The sequence below is a fragment of the Corapipo altera genome, unplaced genomic scaffold (genome assembly GCF_003945725.1).
Source record: "Corapipo altera isolate COAL_440 unplaced genomic scaffold, ASM394572v1 44b, whole genome shotgun sequence".
In the NCBI taxonomy this organism is placed as follows: domain Eukaryota; kingdom Metazoa; phylum Chordata; class Aves; order Passeriformes; family Pipridae; genus Corapipo; species Corapipo altera.
Genome location: NW_020884932.1, coordinates 4,232,305 through 4,250,040, shown reverse-complemented (window position 1 = coordinate 4,250,040; position 17,736 = coordinate 4,232,305). Strand labels below are relative to the sequence as shown.

Here is a 17,736-nt window from a genome sequence, read left to right as displayed (position 1 = left end):
TTATCCCAAAATCTTCTCAATACCAAAAGCTTTCATGACAATCTTCAGGTTCATTATTTATTATTATTATCATTGTCATCATTATATCTTTGCAATGATGTTTCTATCTCAGTCACCTGTAAACCCTAATATTTTTTCAAATTGTGATTTCAGATCTACCAGTGGTCTTCCTAGCAGAATTCATGAAGCAACCAGCACCTAAAAATACAAATACAAACTACCTACACAGAAAGCCCACTCAGTTGGCAGGTATACAGCTCAGCTGAGCCCACCAGAAGGCAAAGTCAGAGGCCAGCTCCTGACTGCTGTCAGTGCCAATTTAAAATATTCATTTTTACAGCATTTAAGCAATGCTTCTGTATAACAATGAGATGCTGTTTGTCTGCATTTTAAGCACTTCATTTTATCTTTCCTTGCTTCCAACTTCCAAACAGCTAGGGAAAACAAAAAATAAGAAAAAAAATCCATCAGTGTGAAGATACCCATTATGTTACAAAACAAAAGAGAAATAATACTATGTTAGTCTGTACAACATTTGAGGCAATGATTGGTAATTTAAATTTGGACTGCCTGCAGAGAAGAGCGCCAACCAGAGTGTGCCCACACTGTGCTACCACAAAAGAAATGTTAAAAGAATCCTGTAGGGTAGGCCTAAAATTAGTCATTGCCACATATCCCACACCATTTGCAAAGAATTTTAAACTTTTCTTCATGGTCCTTATGGCCTGTATTTGTTGACTACTTTTTCTTTAGTCTACCAAAACTAACAAAGTGCTGTGTAAAATAAAGTATTACTTTCACAGGAATAATGGCCATTCCAACATTTTCTCATTAGTGAGTGATTCTTAAACATATTCCCCTTCGTCTTCTTGTAAACAAAATTTTCACAAAGCTGAAGCCAGAGAAACACTAGATGAGCTTTGCACCATTCTTGCTCTCATTAAGTTTTTCTGGTATGGGAAAGGTCAGCAACTAACTCCCTTCAGACTACAGACTGAGACAGATCCAAAAATTTAAACAAAAAACAGTACTAAAAGCCAATAAATGAACCAGAATCATCTTATTGTGTAACAGCTTTCCTAAATACCTCCATGTTCTTATCACTCTGACCTTCATCCTCACCCAAGGATGTTGGATCTGTTAGACTCAAAACTTGGTTAGGATTTAGTGTACTGAAATGGCAAGATCTTCAGGGGGAAAAAAAAAGAAAAAGGAAAAAGAAAAACCTTATTCTTTGCTTGCACAGCATGCAATACACTGGATGCCTTGAGCCTGTAGACTACAGTCTATAGGTACTCCAAAAATTTATTTACTTCACACATTGAACAACTTGATCAGAACCAAACCCAGGAATTTTCAAATTAAACAGAAAGGTTTTTCTTACTGTCATATGAGAGTTTCAAAGTCACAGTAGAAGAAAATCCTTCAGGATATATCAGAGGTTGTTGCCACCAGCTGCTAGAGCCAGAGGACATGGGAGAACTGGGGAACTGTTAGTTGCAGCAGACTGAAATGCTGGGATAGCCTCCTAAAAGCCTGATCTGATTCCTCTCCAAACAAACATCCCTACTCCTTCAGCATGGCAACATCACTATCTGCATATGCTACTTCTCTCACTGTGCCCTGGGGAACTGTCCTCATGTGACCAGTGAGAAGGAGCAGGCAGAGGAAGGGACTAGTGCAACAAGGAATCCTCTTCACTTCTCCTGGGCAAAAGTGTCAGGGAAGGGCCACTGGTGGCAAGAGGGGACGGGGACCCGCTGAAGGATGGGAAGGCAGACTGGGGAGGTGATGGGTCATCAGGGTCCACAAACAACTGGATGGGGATTCCAGCAGACTCACTTGTCCTCAGTCTCTCATATGACCTGTTCATGTTGATTAATGAGCTGAGAATGAACTCCCTGGGAACAGTTCCCACTTTAACTTTGGCAGTGCAAGGCATTTTGAAACCCAGGATCAGGAGGACCAGGGGATCAGGCTGCAACCCAAACAGTGAAAACATAAGCCTGCTTAGGGCTCTAAATCCAGATTCTGACATGGGAACAACACTAGAAACTATTCGTAAAAACCTATAGTTTGATTCAAATTATGTGAATTCTAAAAGATGGGTTAAGGAAAACCACATTCATTTGAGATTTCTTAAGAAATATTTTACACATCTGTTCTAATTTTCAATTTCTTAATATACATATTTAGCTAAGAAAATAGTGAATGTATGTAGCTCTTACACTCATCAACATGTTTTAAGGCTAAATTTCTTCTTTATAGTTTCTGAAAATTACTGCTGGGTTTAGTTATAAAAAACTATACTTTTAGGTGGCATCTTCACTATTCTTTTATATTGCTGCTATCCATCAAAGCTATGCCTGTACAAAGAAAAAGTATCCTTAAGTGGGTCTAGACATGCAGACACATAAGCAACATGCAAGAACACTTTGGTATCTCTGGGAATTTCCCCTCAAGATTAAACTACAAGACTGACTCAAATTGTATATATTATCCAGAAAGCACTATTTGCACACTACTCTTATTTACATAGTGGAGGGTCAAGGCAACTATATAATCTTTTCTTAATGATGTCAGTTAAATAAGGTTTTAAAAGGATAAAGAAAATGTTTGCATGTTATAGTGAAACCAAGGCCAAAAACATAAGGCTTGCAAACTTCAAAGCAATCATATAGGTAAAAAAAACCCCAAACACTAAAAGCTACCAAAGAAACAGTAGCTAAAATTATAAAAGGTAGGGGAGGCCAATAGCTTAAGTATGGGGAAAAAGGGAAGAATCCTGAATTGTAGCCTCAACTCTTCGATCAGCTTGCAATCCAGCCTCAAATAAAGTCCTAACCAGTAGCATTTAGAATATCTTTATACTTTACTTATTCACTTATTCACTAAACACTTTGTTAATGACTAGTAAATTCTATCAGTATCTCAGAGTTTCAGAAGGAAAAAACAGCAGAAAGAATTCAACTAAACTGCAATCTTCTTATAAAGTACCTCCATAATTTGTTTGGTATTTTATGCATGATGAGCTCCTTATCTAAGTTCTTTTTTTACGATGTATCAACTCTTGACAGGAAAGCTAAACATATTTACAATATTTGTCTTTTGCTGCACTCTGCTGGAACAATCCATTTTTCCACTGAAAGCAAAACTGTTCCTTATACAATGCAAAAGTTAACAAAACAGAGAGGCAAAAAACCAGGAGTCTTATTTCTTGTTTAAAAGGTATGTTTTTGAAGCACATACATTGTCAAACTAGAATTTAGACACTTAAATCCATATTTAGTTGGCCTAATAAAGTGGCCTATTTTCAAAGTTAGAGCATCTGAAGCAGTCCTAGATAGAATACGATTAAAGAGGGCTCCCTACTGCTCAGAATAAAGCTACAACAAATTAAGTTCCTCAATAAGGCACAGAAAAGCCCCTTGAAATACAGATTAGAAGAACCTGGATGCATTCATCATTTTATCTATCCTTCACCTGATAAACACACTATTTTGAAGAAGCAACATCTGCACAGAAACCTAACCCCCTCCATTTGATCCTCTATCAAAATATGAAAAAAAAAATAAAGAAACAGCATAGGCTGCAACATTCATAGAAAACAAGACAAGACTTTGAATCTCTTTAAAAAAAATACTCCAATTTACTGGACATTTTATGAAATATTGCAATTTACAGTCCCATTTGTTTCAATTAAAAAAAATGAACAAACTTACCTGGGCTAGAGAACAGACCTCAGCTTGTGTTAACAGTCAGAGCTATTAACTCCCATGATAATTGGGATCCAGAATCACCGAAACATGCTACACAAATTAAATGTGACCTCCTACTACAAAAATGCCCCTGTGATCAAAACAAAGTGTTCTGACTTTTTTCTTTCCTTCTTTGCCTCCCCCCTCACCACTCCCCAGAGAGTAAACTCCTTTGTAGCAGCCATAAACTTCCAAAAAAAAAAAAAAATTATGACGGGGAATATCACAGATGGAACTGAACAGAAATGTCACAGGTTTGTTCTAGCAGTCTTCTGAGGGCAATGAGGAAAAGGTTTCACTCAGACCTGTCTTGGGAGTTGCAAATACAGATGCTGGCACCAGTCCCAGAACACAAAGCATACTTTTCAATTTTTACTAATACCTGCTAAAATTGTATCTTGGCATTTTTGCTTGGAAAGAAAATTAAGAAATGACCCTTCTTAATGCTTTGTAATCCACATAAATCTCAAAAATTCTTCTTAGGGAAAGGTTTCCACAGAACTTTTCTTTTGGAAAATAAAACAGGGCCTCTTAGGCAGTTGTTGCCTTTACAACTTGCTGAATTCAAACTCAAGAACAAATACAGACAATAAGCAACAAATCACTCAAACCTTTGCATGAATAGCGAAGTAATGGTTTCAGAGCTTATGGATACAGAATGTATAAACAGTGACATAGGAAACAAAGCATGAAAAGTTGTTTTCAGAGAAACTATCTACTTCAAAGTTTGAAGCACATAGCCTAAAATTGGACAAGCCAATTGGACTTTCCCTGCAAATGCACTGTTGATATTGTCGTCTACCTTTAAACTTTTTTTGAGTAGAAGTTTAATAACATACATTTCAGAAATTAGAACTGGTTTTCACAGGAACAAATTTATACACTAGAGGGCAAACGTTTATCTGTTCCATAGATGGTTTTCCCACAGAAGAAAAAAAACAACATGAACAAGATCAAGACTTTTATCAATGTGTTTTTCTCCACTTGTCTCTTGCCTTTTTTAAAAGTCAATGGTATTACAACAATAAACATAAATGGAGAGTTATACTTCAAACTGTAACCATGCCAGTCTGCAATTTTTAACCCATAATGTAACAAAATATATGGGAAGAATGGGTGAAGGAACTTTTTGGAGACATCAGGCTTCCAAAAGCAAGTGGACAGTGCAAACATCAATTTAAGAACCAGATAAGAAGAGCGGTAGTTATGTATCGGGTAGGAATCAAGTCAGATAGACAAATCTGTTGTAAACAAACTTCCACTACCGTGGCTCTCAGAAAGATTATAAAAAAAGTAAAATAGGAAATTAAACAGGATATCTTTGCATATGACAGGAAATTTAACAGCATGAAATTCTAAATAACTGCAATTATAAGCTATAGTCTCTTCACATGGTTTCATACAGAAGAAAAATAGCAAAAAAATAATAAAATTCAAAAATACAATCCAATAGACATTAATAAAAATACTGAAGATTAAGTCAATCTGCAAGCTGTTAATAACTTCTGCAGTTTATGACTTCTGCATACAATTAAAAGACCAAAGAGAAGCGATCTTTCAATTTGTCAGAAAAGACAACTCAACAGATGTTTTAATGAATCATATTCCTTGTGATTCTGATCAAACAATACAGCCTTCTTCCCAAAAGGAAGTAAAAATCTGGAAGATAGCTATTAGTAGCCAAGTAAGCTGCTTCATATTTGTTTCCACAATAAAAATAGAATTTTTTTGTATCAGATGCTTAAAAAAGTTAAAAGGAATAAATGGAGATAGAAGACATAGACCATATTGAAACACAACCGTCTTTTTGAAAATACTTAAGACAGACTTTCAATTGCCTGTTGCAGTGTAACAAACAGATAACACACAATTAAACACTCGTTAAGGAGAAATGAAAAAATAAGGAAAATCCAAAAAGTTTACTTTTCGTCCAGCAAAGCATGGAATTCCTCAAAACTCTGAAATCCCAATCAAGTTAAAACAGAGGCAAGGGCTACTGTTTTCTTTAACACTACAAATCTATTTAGCTAGCAAATATTTAACCAATAGCTAGAGGTTGCTCTCTAAGTACTAAGTAATGAGACCTAATTAAGGTAGCAAAGGCAAAAGGTTACTAATTTAGGGCATTTCTATGGAATAGTGCTTAAATTATAGGTTTTATACAAAACGCATGGGCCAATGCACAAGAAAAAAAATCCAATTTTAACGGAATGCAGAACAAATTAACATTTTAACATTATAATACTACTCAATTGTACAATGGGATTTTGCTAAGTGTCACAGAACAGAAAATAAAAGTAACACTCCGAGGTATGCTTGTTAACCTCTTCAAGCTGAATATATTACGAGCCTACTGACAGCAGTAAATAGACCCATTGTGACATGAAAGACTCTGAATTCAAAGGCCTTTAATAGGTGTTGCTTTTTCTAAGTAGACTGGCCTTAAGAGTATAAACAATGAACAAGGTAAAAATTATGTTATCCATCCCAAATACTTTCAAATTTCCTAAATGGAAGTGGAATGATTCCTTTAAAAATACCATTTAAAAACTCTAGTTCCTGTGATATATAATGTCTTTTTCCCCACTTCTCCTACCCATGTTACAGGAACTTAGCCTGGTAAGCATAGCCTTCAGCAACCATACTGACCAAAAGGCTTTCTGGAAAAATAAGGATTAGAGCTGTTTCAGTCAAACCCTGTCACCTCAACATTTCAGCATCCTGGTTGTCCATCCAACAAGGAACTTAAACAAGTACTTAATTTTAAGATATCTAAATAACAGCAAGTCTGTATCCATAACAAATTGCCAATATTAAACCAAGAAATTTGCAGCCATAAAACTTTGTCAAAGAACTCAAGGCAAGCAGAATGGACAGAACATTCTATTTAATAAAAGCTTTAAAATAGTATCGCCATAGTTATGATACTCATCACTACTGTCTTCTTCCCTCCTGACTTCTGAACCTCTCAGTTCATTACACCAAATTAGCCACCTTTTTCCTTTTCATCCTGGTTTAAACTATCCACAATGGAATAATTAAAGGCTTCACAATGTAGAAACACCTACTCTGTGGAATTTAAGCACAACCGAAATATAAAATAGATTTGTTGAAATGCCAACTGGCAAGAAGAAATGGGAAAGTTCTTTTCCCTTTTGTTTTTGTCAATTTACAGATTTAACCAACAGTTTAGCTCCAACATAAACTGTACCTTTTATTAAAAAGATCTAAATTGGGAGAATGACCACACAAGTTACATTTTTCCTCAGAGTGGTAGTGGCTAGAGCATCAGCTCTGAGCTAACTGCAAGAAACACACATACGAAGAAACAGATTTTTTTTTTTTTATATAAAGCATTTATACTATTTTTGATTTTTTTTTTCTTCAGGAATCCAATCTACTACTATACTGCCTCTGGTAAGTAATACCACACAGAATCTTAACTGAGCTGACCAGGAGTGTGCAGAGCAGAGGACTAATGACCTGACATCTATTCCTACCACTGACATTGGTCTATACAAGTCATTTTGGACTAGCCATCATCAGTGACTAAATTAAATTTCACACCTGCAAGAGTACCCAAAAAAAACAGAACAGTAATTCAGATGCTCATTCTCTGTATGTTAATGGAAATAAATAGTTGTACAGACTGAGGTAAAATATTTTTTGCTTAAGTTTGCAGACAATATAGCTTGGTATTGCTGAGTTTACAGTACAGATACAACAGTAACCAAATCCACCTCAATACCCAATTCACATCAAGATCTGCAAGTGTTATATGAATAAATAATTTAGTTCATTTAGCCATCAAATATTTATTTCCCAGGTGTTTTTTAGTTTTGTTTTGGCAGAGGGACATCTTTTCATTTTGTTTTAAACCAGAGTTTGTCACAAAATGCTATTGAATTACACAAATTGTGTAACTCTCCCTCTTAATATTTATTGTTGGTATAATGAACACATAAATTGACATGAACACAAGCATTTCACTGAATCCAAGTATCAAAGTCTGTGAAATATTTACTCAGCATGAATTTGAAATCAACATATACTTGCCATCGATCCACAATAAACTCTCATTTATTGCACATCAAAGAAATCAGTATCATTTATTGGGAGCTTACACAAGAAAATTATCTAGTTCAAAGTTAATTCAGCTACCTGAAGGCACTGCACCCAGGTACACATTAGTAAAAAAGGTACAGTAGCCACCCAAACCCAAACTATTAAAATTACATCCCAAGCCATCAACAATGGTCTTAGTACTGCATGCAGAAATCAACCAAAATGGATAATAATTTAATATTCAATTAATTCATCATATCTAGACTATTCAATTAAAATGAGAAATTTTACAAAGATCATGTATGCAAACTACCAAATAAACCACTGTAACTTATACCAGATATGCTCACTAATTCTTAGCTTATAGCTTTTATGTCACAAATGCTTTTGTACTACATAATTACAGGGTTGATACAGAAAACTTTCTAGGGAGCATGAAATAAGAGTGCTTTCCATCCACCTATGAAGATAGCATCAATTTTTTTTATTCAAGTTTTGATTACACTACTGCATAGCACTTCTTCTCTTGCCTATGGAGTACATTTCTCCCAGTGAAAGAGCCTGTCAATGATTTAAGCTTCAGCAAGGGTATCTGGTAATTCAGATTATCAGATATGACATTTCTTTCAAAAAAATAAAACTCATCAGTATTCCTTTCTTTTGCGAATTGTAGCCAACTGGTGCCATTTTCACTCATTCAAATACATACAGGATCTTTCAGCCCCTATAGAAAGCCCTCATACATGGTCTGGTGAACTCATATTAGGATGAGGATATAAGATCTACCCCTACAAAGGGATATTATTTCTTCCCCTTTAAAAAGTCATTAGCCAATGCAACAAAACGTGCCAGAGAATGCTTATGTCACAATAAGTGACATAAATCACTTCCTACTATTGCCTTTATACACCAGGCAGTACAATCTGTCCATACCCCTGAGGACTGAATCATAGTTTGGGGAATCCTCCGATAGGTCACATTGGTGCCACAGGTTTAAAGTGGTAACTGCAGCCCAAGTGGAGTGGGGGGGCTGGGGGGAAATAATAAAAATCACACCTTTGGTCCTTTACTGATTTGAATGAAGCAGTGGGTATTCAAAAAGCTGGCTATTCACAGGTTCAAGAGGAGAAATTCAGTAGACTGAACGCAGTCCAGCAGACCCCAGTTGAGGCCCTTTGTGCCACATCTACACACACAAGGACATTTTACTTCCAATTTCTTTCTCTTGTGATGGCTGTTGTGTTTCCAACTTCTACATGTGTCTAACTCCCTCCACAAAAAAAACCCCTTACTATATGAGTATGATATGAACAATATTACCCATTTGTCCCACAAACTGACTAAATTGAAGACTGTCCCGCAACGAAGCAAGTAATTGCTACCACAGACCAAGATCAGAAGATTTGTGCCAGCCATCCTAATATTTGCTTCCCAAGCACAGCTAACTACTTTCAGACATTTTTAGAATACATCTTCTAATAAAAAGGGGCTTTGATGACATTGTAAGTATTCTACTGTTAAAGTTTAAAAAGTCTTAAGGAAATGGAAATATAACGCTATGCGAACACCAGTAAAATAGAGAATTTTAATTATATGTAATAGCCAACAAGCTGCTTTTAGTGGCTATGAAAAAGCTACATTTAGCCGAAACAGCAATAAAACAAGAGAAGTTAAATATAACTCCTCCAAAGAACAGCATATTTATTCAAGCCAAAAAGAGCTAATTTATACTATGGGTGTAGCTCTCACTGACATTATCTGGGGAAAATGACTATTACAGGAGCGGGTGTGATATACAGCCCTTGAGTCATGCATGATAAAACCTAATGGTTTTGCTTTGAGGTAAAAGTCCTTACTAATCAAGTAATGAATCATTCCCAAAATGTCAAGTTTCTGAGGCCGTGTGTGTCAGAAGTGCCATTCGAGAGAGAATACTCAATCATTAATGAACACTTCTGAGATTTTTATCAACTGATTAATAAGCAAGGAAAAGAGCTAAGGGGCTTGAACAAAGAGTTAATGGACCTTTAATGACATTCCCTGGGTTTTAGTGAACAGAACATATTGAGTTTCATATACCACCGACTACAAACCACCAACGATCAAAGTGCTCCACACGCTGCAAGTGTTCAAATAATGCAAGGAACAGTACCTATGCTTTCAAAACATTAGGAAATTATGTTTATTTAGTAATGCACATACTTACTTTGTATAACACCTAGCAATGTATTAAATTCCAGGTTAGAAATAAAGAGTCTGGTTTCCTAAATCTGTAGATAAAAATGAGTTAGGGAGAGAAATGAGGATATTACTATATAGTATATTAGGTGCTGGACCTGTTTATATCAACTATCATGGAAGTAAAATTCTGATTCTTAAATACACAACACTAAAAAGACACCCGGGAACAACTCTGAAGACTCAAATGAACTGTGTGTAGTTACACAAGTACATATGCATGTGCACATGCACACAAACACCTACATCTAATGAGGGCAGAGGTATCTGCCTTCAATATACTCTTCATCTTTGTGTTGACATCATTATGAAAATATCAGAAAGAAATTACTCTAACAGTCCGAAACAACCAAGGATTACTAACGTAGGGTATTTCCAGCTCCCTTGAACAAAAAACCTGACCATACAGAAGTCAGTTCAATCACGTGAGTCTGCAACCAAATCCCAGAAATAACAGACTAAAAAACCAAATGGAAGGGTATCATTTGGTAGCTGGGGGAATCCTATTCCGAGAGCAGAGAAAAACAGGGAACAAACAAAGGCAAAGAGGGGAGATCTCAAAGGAAGCAGAAATGCAGCGACAAGATCCAAATCTCTTGCTGAAGACACGAAAAGAAGTTAGAACCTTCCAGTTAGGGTGGCTCTCTTTTCCACACAGCTGTATTCATGATACGAAGAAGGGGTATTAGTAAGGTTTTTTTGTTCAACTTTGGCACCAGTGCAAAGCTTCCAGATGACATCACATTCACATCTAGCTGATGTTGAGCACAAGCAAAGTAGATGCATGACAATATGTCAGGCATAAAGACAAGCACTTAAACATTGGGCCAGAACCCCGCACCTTATAACCAGGCTCTCTGGAATAACAGTGGCTTAAGTCAGCTAATGATCTGTTCCAAAAAGTGATCAGAAGTGTTAGACAAGAAGGACAAAATATGCTAACATATGCTAACTTGTCAACTGTTAGTGGAAATATTAGTTTTCATATGAAATGCTAAAATTTCCAAGAGGAAATCATATGATTCAGAGGATACAATTCAGAATCCAATAGTTATCTCAATCGTGTAATGATTTGCACCCAAAACTAATTTTGTCTGATAGTGTCAAATACTATAAAATGCACAAGAACAATCACATAGTATTTTAATGCATAAAATACTGCTTGATGAGGTTTCAACACTCTCGCTTAATCACAAACCACAATAAAAGAGAGACATAACATGCAGGATCAGCAACACTAGGCAAGAAATTCCTCACAAATGTCTTGTTAAGTAAGATGTGCTCAAAGTTAGTTCCTTTAAGTTCTGTCCAAAATTTAGATTAATTACACATTCTGCTGAAACCTCAAGAAACATAAATATTTAGTGCACTTCCCGTGGTGTCCTAAATTATGTCCAGGGATGAAAGAGGTTTGCTTTTTCTCCATATATTTAGTTTTGAAAGTTTGATGTATCATAGTTTTCTCTTGGAGGTTTTTCTAAAAAAAACTTTTAGTTAACTCTTTAACATGAGCCGAATGTTCTTTCAGCTGCAAATCCTACATGCTTTAATCATGTCTTGCTCTAATATTTTTTCTTTCTTTGAGAAAAAGAATACTGTAAAGTTAGCTTTAGGTTTGATTATCTAAATGTCAGCTTTCAAGACCAGAACAGATCCTGTCATGTAGTATAGTAACTGCATTTGAAAATGACATGGGATTGAAGGGTTCCAAAACGATCAAACCAGTTGCCAAAAAAAAGTTATCCATAAACAAAGAACAAACAAGGACACTTCAGTACCAATCCTGTGCTGTAACATAAAAATGTGGGCTAGTCCTAAGTTTTTGCAGTTGGCATTCATAGAACAATTTCTTGGATTTCATCTCAAACACATGAAATAGTCCATCTTTCTGTTAAAATTATGCTACATCAGTGAAACAGTCGTGTAAAAAAAGGTCACAAAGTTCTGAAAATATAAGAAGCAGCTTTCTTCAAAACTTTCATATGAAATGGAAAGGGCAATGCCTATGACATTACTAATTAAAAGAACCAATGCACTCATTTAGAGACACTTGACTTCCAAATCCTTCACAAAATTCATCTGTTTCTTTAGAAGTCTCCACTGAATTCTCAAAGATCCCCAACAAACATCCAGGGCTGTATATGCAAGGGGCAGCTCACATCATAGACCTCAAGGAAAACAGCTACCCTTAAATGTGAAAGTCACAGCTTTCTCAGTCACAGGTAACAAATTTCTACAGTTTACTGCCATGTAAAGAATTAAAATGGATCCTCCTGATGGCACTGCCTTCTTTATTCTAAATGAGGAGTCATGGTATCTCTACCTGGAAGCAATTTTGTTTGTTGACCACTTCTAACAGACTGATAGTGAAATGCTACACTTACTTTCCAGAAGGGAAAACAGATGAGGGAAGTTACACTGAAAAAAAAAGACCTGTAGGAATTATGTTATTTTCTACTACCTGTAAAGAGCAACCTATGAGCACCTCTTGAAATCTGAAAGACTATTCAAATACTTTTTCCCTTGTTTCAAGAAGAGATTTTAAAAGAAAAATTCAGAACTCACAAGATGCAAGGCCAAGAAAAGCCAAGATAAATAAAAAACATATACTAAAGACAACAGAATGATATGGACAACTTCTGGTTGTTTATTGAGCAAGATCTAGAAATCACATTGAAATCCATTTTACTGCTGCTTACAGCCAAGTACTTCTGAGAGACAGGTTATTCGATAATAATATAAAGAAGATGAATGTGACTGAATAGCTGAATTAGGAGAAAATAAAGGGAATAAACTCTCAGCATTGATTAGTTCTAGAAGTTCTGGTTTAAAAATGTGTTGGACCCTCTCAGTACAGAAGACGGTCTCGAATGGATAATGTATTATACAGAAAGAAAAGATAAAATGTCTCACTGACCAAAAATAAAGACCTGTTCTAAAACATGTAGTTCTTAAGTCTAGATGTCTGAGGTCATGCAACTGTGCTGACCATTTATGTCAAACTTGTTTTGTCAGTCTATTCCTAGTAACTGTCACTTCCATACAAAATTTTACAGTAACATGAAGAGCTAGAAATCATTCAGTTTCTCTATATATTTTTTTAATTAGCAGACAGAGAGGGGAGAGACACTATTAGTATTTCTACTGAGACAGAAGACATCATCCATCTTGTCTGGCTAGATGGCTGCTGCCAGTCAGCACTAATTCACTGACTTGACAGTGCACAAATAAGCAACTGTCAGAGGGGTGCTGGGGCCAAGGGCAAAAGTTGAGATGTCACTATTAGAAAGCACAGAACGTGGGGAAACCTGAGATACCATGCAATAATGGTATCAAAGAATAGGAAAGGAACTATGTTTACTACATGTGATGGAAGTGTGGGGATACAGAACAAATTGTTTTGTATTACAATGAAAAGTAGAATAAGGAAGAAAAATTATGAAGCAATGCAAGGTAGAAGTGATTGCTTTGCCATTACATTCTTTTTTGTAAACTTGAACTGTTCAATCTTGTCTCAGATTCATGTCTTAAGTACTTAAAATTGGTTAAAGAACAGTTAGTGTCTTAGGAGAACTCCACTCCAGAGTTCAAATTCATCCTTCCTCCTCTTTCCCTAAAGGAATGTAACTGCGGTAGGCTTTTAAACATGGTTACAGGGTTAAACATAACTAGACATAGCTAGTATTGCTTATATTCACTAGGATAAAATCCATGTGGGCTAACATAAGAAATTGAAGCATCTCATTTTTATGACATTTATTAATTCCAGCTTGTACCTGGAAATCTAAGTAATGTTTGCCAAGAGTCAATGCATGAAAATTACGATTTCAGGGCAAGAACCTACAGCTACTGCCAAACTATGATTTTTTTTCTAATATGACAGAAAACACACTGTAGACATAAAAGATCATTAAACTACACTTTCAAGCAATAACATGTCTCTAGTAGGGGAGCATTATACAAAGTACATGCTGTTTACAACAGCTACCATAAAATTTGCTGCAATCTCATTCCATATTTGAAGTCCTTTAAATTACAAAACATATATTCAATCTCAACTACCGTTCAATTGCTTTTAAATTTATCTAATTAAAATCCTTTCTTAGAAGAAGTGGTAGCAGCATGTCCAACTGCACTGCTAAATTTTTTAATCAGAGATCAAGAATTTGCATATATTGCAAACAGATTTTTCTATTTTTCTTCATAGCACATTCCTACAAATCATTCTTAAAGATCATAAGAATAACATTTCCTTTTTCTAACATACAAGACTAAGTATATAACAGCTTTTCTTTTCCTTCCAGAATGGAACACCTGATGTCACTATTTGTTAACTGTGGTTACTACTCACTCCAATCCATTTAGATCTATATTATTACTTAAGAAAGACAAATTCTAAAAGAAAATATTAAACAGGGCAATAAAACCAAAACCAAGCTTTTTGTCATTGCACAAACCAATGCCTGCTTATACACTTCTTCATTATTTTCAAGTTGAAAAGGCTAAAGTTTCCTTACAATAAACCCATGAGTAATTTTATTGTAGCACTAAATACAGCCTGCCTTGTTGCTAGTGTAAAAGGATTAATGCAAAAAACTAGTTCATAAACAGAAATGCTTTTTACCAGAGAATCAAATGCAGCGTGATTAATTTTTTCTTGTTTAGCAACCATAACTTCGACATGCATTGTACAAGTAACACAACTGTTACTTGAAGTTGAAAATCTGAAAATTAACATTTACCATCTACTTTAGTAGTAAAACTCAAATCAGTTCAGTAATTCATAACAATTTACAGGTGGGCAGAGAAACCATACAGAATAAATTTACAGTAGGTATTTATCACACCTAGGCAATGAAATTACAGGAGTTGTATATTCATTATTTGATTTGTATTTAAAAGGTTGTTCGTACAAAGGTCATACATCTGCTCCATAACTGTTCTGATAAAAGGAAATACAGGAAGCAATAAGAGGCACCTTTATATATCCTAGGCTATAATAGTTATCCTATGAAGAATGTAATTCATGTAGTGCCCCAGTCCTGGAGATTCTGTGTTAAAAAGGCTAATAAAATCACATATTCAAATTAACTGGAAACTCCCTTCTGTTCTAGATGAAAAGGTTTGGAATGCACTATAAAACCAAAACATACACATTTCCCTTCTGCCTACAAAACCCAATGTAAAAAGCAACAAAACCTTGCTTTGTACCTAACAATTACTTTAGCTTAAAATAAGGGGATAAAACAAGGCAAGTTTTCTCATTATAAAAATATTTTATATAAGGGAGGAGATGAGATTCTCAGATAATTATATGAGAATAAAAATTGTATTTACTTCAATGTCAAAAAGCCTATATGCTTAAAAGAATTTTTGGAGTGAGACTTCATACTGTTCATATTTAACCAGCCTCATTATTCCTTTTCAGAAAACTCATTTGCCATATTTTGAATACCTCAACTATTTGTATTAGACATACTTGTTCAAATAAAGACAGAATTTGATACTGAATTAAAGAAAACAAGGTCTTTTCTAATATAGAAAATGCATCATTGAGCTATTTTATTTCACCCCCACAGCAGAGTCAATATGAAATCCTACCACAGCTCTCACTTTTGAAACAACATATGCAGCAGTGGGGTCTCTATGGCAATGACCATTTTACTACATTTTTTTTGTACTAACAATAACATTTCTTTATTGGAAGAGAATTCCCATGAACAAAAGAAATTACAAAGGAAATCTACCAAGAAAAATGTGCTTGCTTAAAATAAAGTTTTAACAATTGTGAAAAAAATTAAGCATTTGTTCTCTGAAAACAAATATTTTTCCTCATTCTCCTTCCAACTGCACTAATTCCAATTCAAAAAGTTCACAACAGTAATGTTAAGAAAAGCACCCATCTAATCCTGGTTTGAAGGATCTTAGAAGCTTCTGCAATATGTATCTATTTCAACAACCTGATTTTTGTCATATTCTCAGAATTCACCTTTCAAATCAACTGCGTAAGAAAATTTTTCAAGCACATCCCAGTTGCTTTTAGGTTTAGAAGCAAAAGTTCTACACAGCAAAAGCAGACTCAAGAGACTTACATTAATCTTCTGGGCTTATTTAGTCACGCCATTTCAAAGTGTTAAACAATAACCCATCTATCACAACAATAGCTAGTATTTCTTAGAGTAACCAGAAAATCCCTCCTTTCAAACTTAAATCATCTTAGTTAATTCATTCACAGTAAAGACTGAAATAAGGGCAAATCTGACTCATGTATAAGCATACATGGAAAGGCAGTTTTCTCCAATTTAAAGAAATGTTTTCTTGGATGAAACAGTAAGGGCAAATACTTTTCCTCAACAGCTTTGGGTTTTAGTTGTTGTGATATACAACACTGCAAGGAATCTAATTGTAACTGAGCTTCTCAAACAAAGCATGTTAGAAAGTAAAATCAGATCCTCCAACAGAAAAGCAAAAAACACATAATTTCTTAACAGAGGAAACATATAATTAAAAAGTGTTATTCTAAAGCAATGCAGAGCTGAGGCAGCAAAAGGAAGAAAAATTGGTTTATTCTTTGTCCAGTACAAGGATGGTTCAGGAATGATTTGTTTTTTTAAACACTGTTCTTCTGCAGCTATCACATTCTGAAATGATTAGAACATAAAATCCCCATAGGAAGGACATGGTCAGTCTCAGACAATTTTGTTGTGAATGTTACACCAGCCAAACCATTCCGCCAGTTTACAGTGTACCATAAAATATTTACACAAGCTATGAACTATAAAATATTTTCACATGAACTATAAAATATTTACACTATCAACATCAGTTAGGAAAGAATGATGTGCTGTCAAGCTGGTGTGACCCAGGAGTAAAGATTTTGTGGTCGCAGATTAAATAAAACTATTGCAAATCATCTGGAAAGTTACAGGGACTATTAGGTTAAACAAATTACTGCTTCCTGGTCTCTTGGATGGTAAACGTAACCAGGAAAGCACAGCTTATATGCTTTAAGCTAGGTTTTAGCAAGAAGATAAAGAAGGGTTAGGCTCATAATCAAACTGTACTGACCTCTCTGAATGTTCCTTCTAGCAAGGTGTCCAGATGTTGAAGAGGAGCAGGAGTTTTATCTTTGAATCGTGTCAGCAGTCGTCGCTCAATAGCGCGAAACTGTACGGCCCTTTCAGATAAGAGCTCCTGAAATTTTTCAGCATTCAAACGTAGCTGCAATTTAAGGGTTTTCAAGAATTCAGATTAAGGGTCATATATATTGTATGCACATTGCAAATGAAACGGGAGAAGTTTAGTAAAATTTTTGCGACAGAGTGTATTATACGAATATGATTGTTGTTTATACCAGTTTCATACTTTACACTCCTCATAAAGCTTACTAACATTTTCAAGAATTATCACTTCCTACTGAATTCAACACTAATTGTCAACAGCCAGAATAAAATGTGAAAACGCACAAATATCTCATCAAGAAGCCTACAATAAAGACTGAAATTTCACCACCAAGACCTGAAGGCTTGGTTTGGTGTGCTGTTTATGACACATATACACAGTGTATTGGACTTGATATTCATTGCAGTAGAAAGTAAATGGTTATTCCCTTAAGCATGAATAGAAGTACTGGATTCTGTACTGTTTGAATGATTGTCTTTTTCTGAAGTGAAAT

At 35.2% G+C, this 17,736-nt stretch overlaps 1 protein-coding gene across 2 annotated transcripts in view; it reads right to left on the bottom strand.

Moving 5' to 3' along the window:
- BBS9 (Bardet-Biedl syndrome 9) overlaps positions 1 to 17,736 on the bottom strand; it is a 284,671-nt gene that overhangs the window by 191,307 nt on the left and 75,628 nt on the right. For both annotated transcript variants that reach the window (XM_027659381.1, XM_027659382.1), the window contains exon 19: positions 17,130 to 17,282. In XM_027659381.1, coding sequence (XP_027515182.1) covers positions 17,130 to 17,282 — 153 coding nt within the window. The remainder of the gene's footprint in view (positions 1 to 17,129; positions 17,283 to 17,736) is intronic.